Genomic DNA, 960 nt, shown 5'->3' with positions numbered 1-960 from the left:
TCCTGCTCTCCATATTCACTCTAGTAGACATGTTTGCACATCCAGGAACGGGTTTGATCGTCAACACCAGATGGATCAGACCCAAGATCCAGTATTTCTTCAGCTTCGCTGTGACATATAATGGCCTGTGCCATATGATGTGTCCGCTCTTACCAGGTTACAGTGGCCTGGTGGTGTTTTTTGGCCTGGCTTTTGGGATGGTGTGTGCTCTTCTGTTTGAGACACTCATGGATTTGGTGGACCCCCAGCGGTTCTCCAGTGCGGTTGGGCTTGCTACCATTATAGAGTGTGGGCCTGTCCTGCTGGGGCCGCCCATCTCTGGTAAGTCCTACAATGAGATCCTCACTGTCATATCTCTCTGTTATAATCTTCAGGATGTTTATTCACAGATTTTTATCCTCAGGTTTTCTGGTGGACATCTTCATGAACTATAAATACATGTACTTTGCTTGTGGTATGATGATGTTGGCTGGAGGTATCTTCCTCTTCATCATGAACTATTACAACTACAGATAGTTGGAAAAGGAACAGAATCAGAGACAGGTGGAGGGGCTAGAGAGATCGGCTCAGCCAAAGAGCTTGCTGCCAATGAGGACAAAGACAATGAAGAAGAGATCAAACTCAGCAGAGGAGGAAGTAGGAAACTGTCGTTCTCTGTCTATCTATCTATTGAGAGAGGCGGAGGTTGAAATTATTTTATAATCTTACCTGTGCATTATGTTAAAGCTTCCATTGTGACAAGAGACATGAAAGTAGTGCCAGTAGGATATCAGAAAGTATTTGACTGATGATTGACCGCGATTGACCAATCAGAATCAAGTATTCTAGAAATCTGCATTTTTATTAACCAGCTTTTCTTAGCATTTTTGTCATTTGTTATTAAGATCAGTTGCTTTATTATTAGTTTTCTTTGTATATTATTACTTTAATAAATTATGTAGGTTTAATTTCAATCTGAAA

At 41.1% G+C, this 960-nt stretch overlaps 1 protein-coding gene across 1 annotated transcript; it reads left to right on the top strand.

Moving 5' to 3' along the window:
- Positions 1-29: 29 nt before the first annotated feature.
- Positions 30-667, top strand: LOC107657434 (monocarboxylate transporter 2-like). The gene is made up of 2 exons (XM_016445501.1): positions 30-321; positions 404-667. Exons 1-2 carry the CDS (start codon positions 30-32, stop codon positions 514-516), a joined length of 405 nt encoding a protein of 134 aa, XP_016300987.1. The 3' UTR covers positions 517-667.
- Positions 668-960: the final 293 nt, after the last annotated feature.

This window comes from Sinocyclocheilus anshuiensis, unplaced genomic scaffold, assembly GCF_001515605.1.
Source record: "Sinocyclocheilus anshuiensis isolate Anshui unplaced genomic scaffold, SAMN03320099.WGS_v1.1 scaffold19069, whole genome shotgun sequence".
NCBI lineage: Eukaryota > Metazoa > Chordata > Actinopteri > Cypriniformes > Cyprinidae > Sinocyclocheilus > Sinocyclocheilus anshuiensis.
The sequence above is the reverse complement of the archived record's forward strand: the minus strand, read 5'-3'. Positions and strand labels throughout refer to the sequence as shown.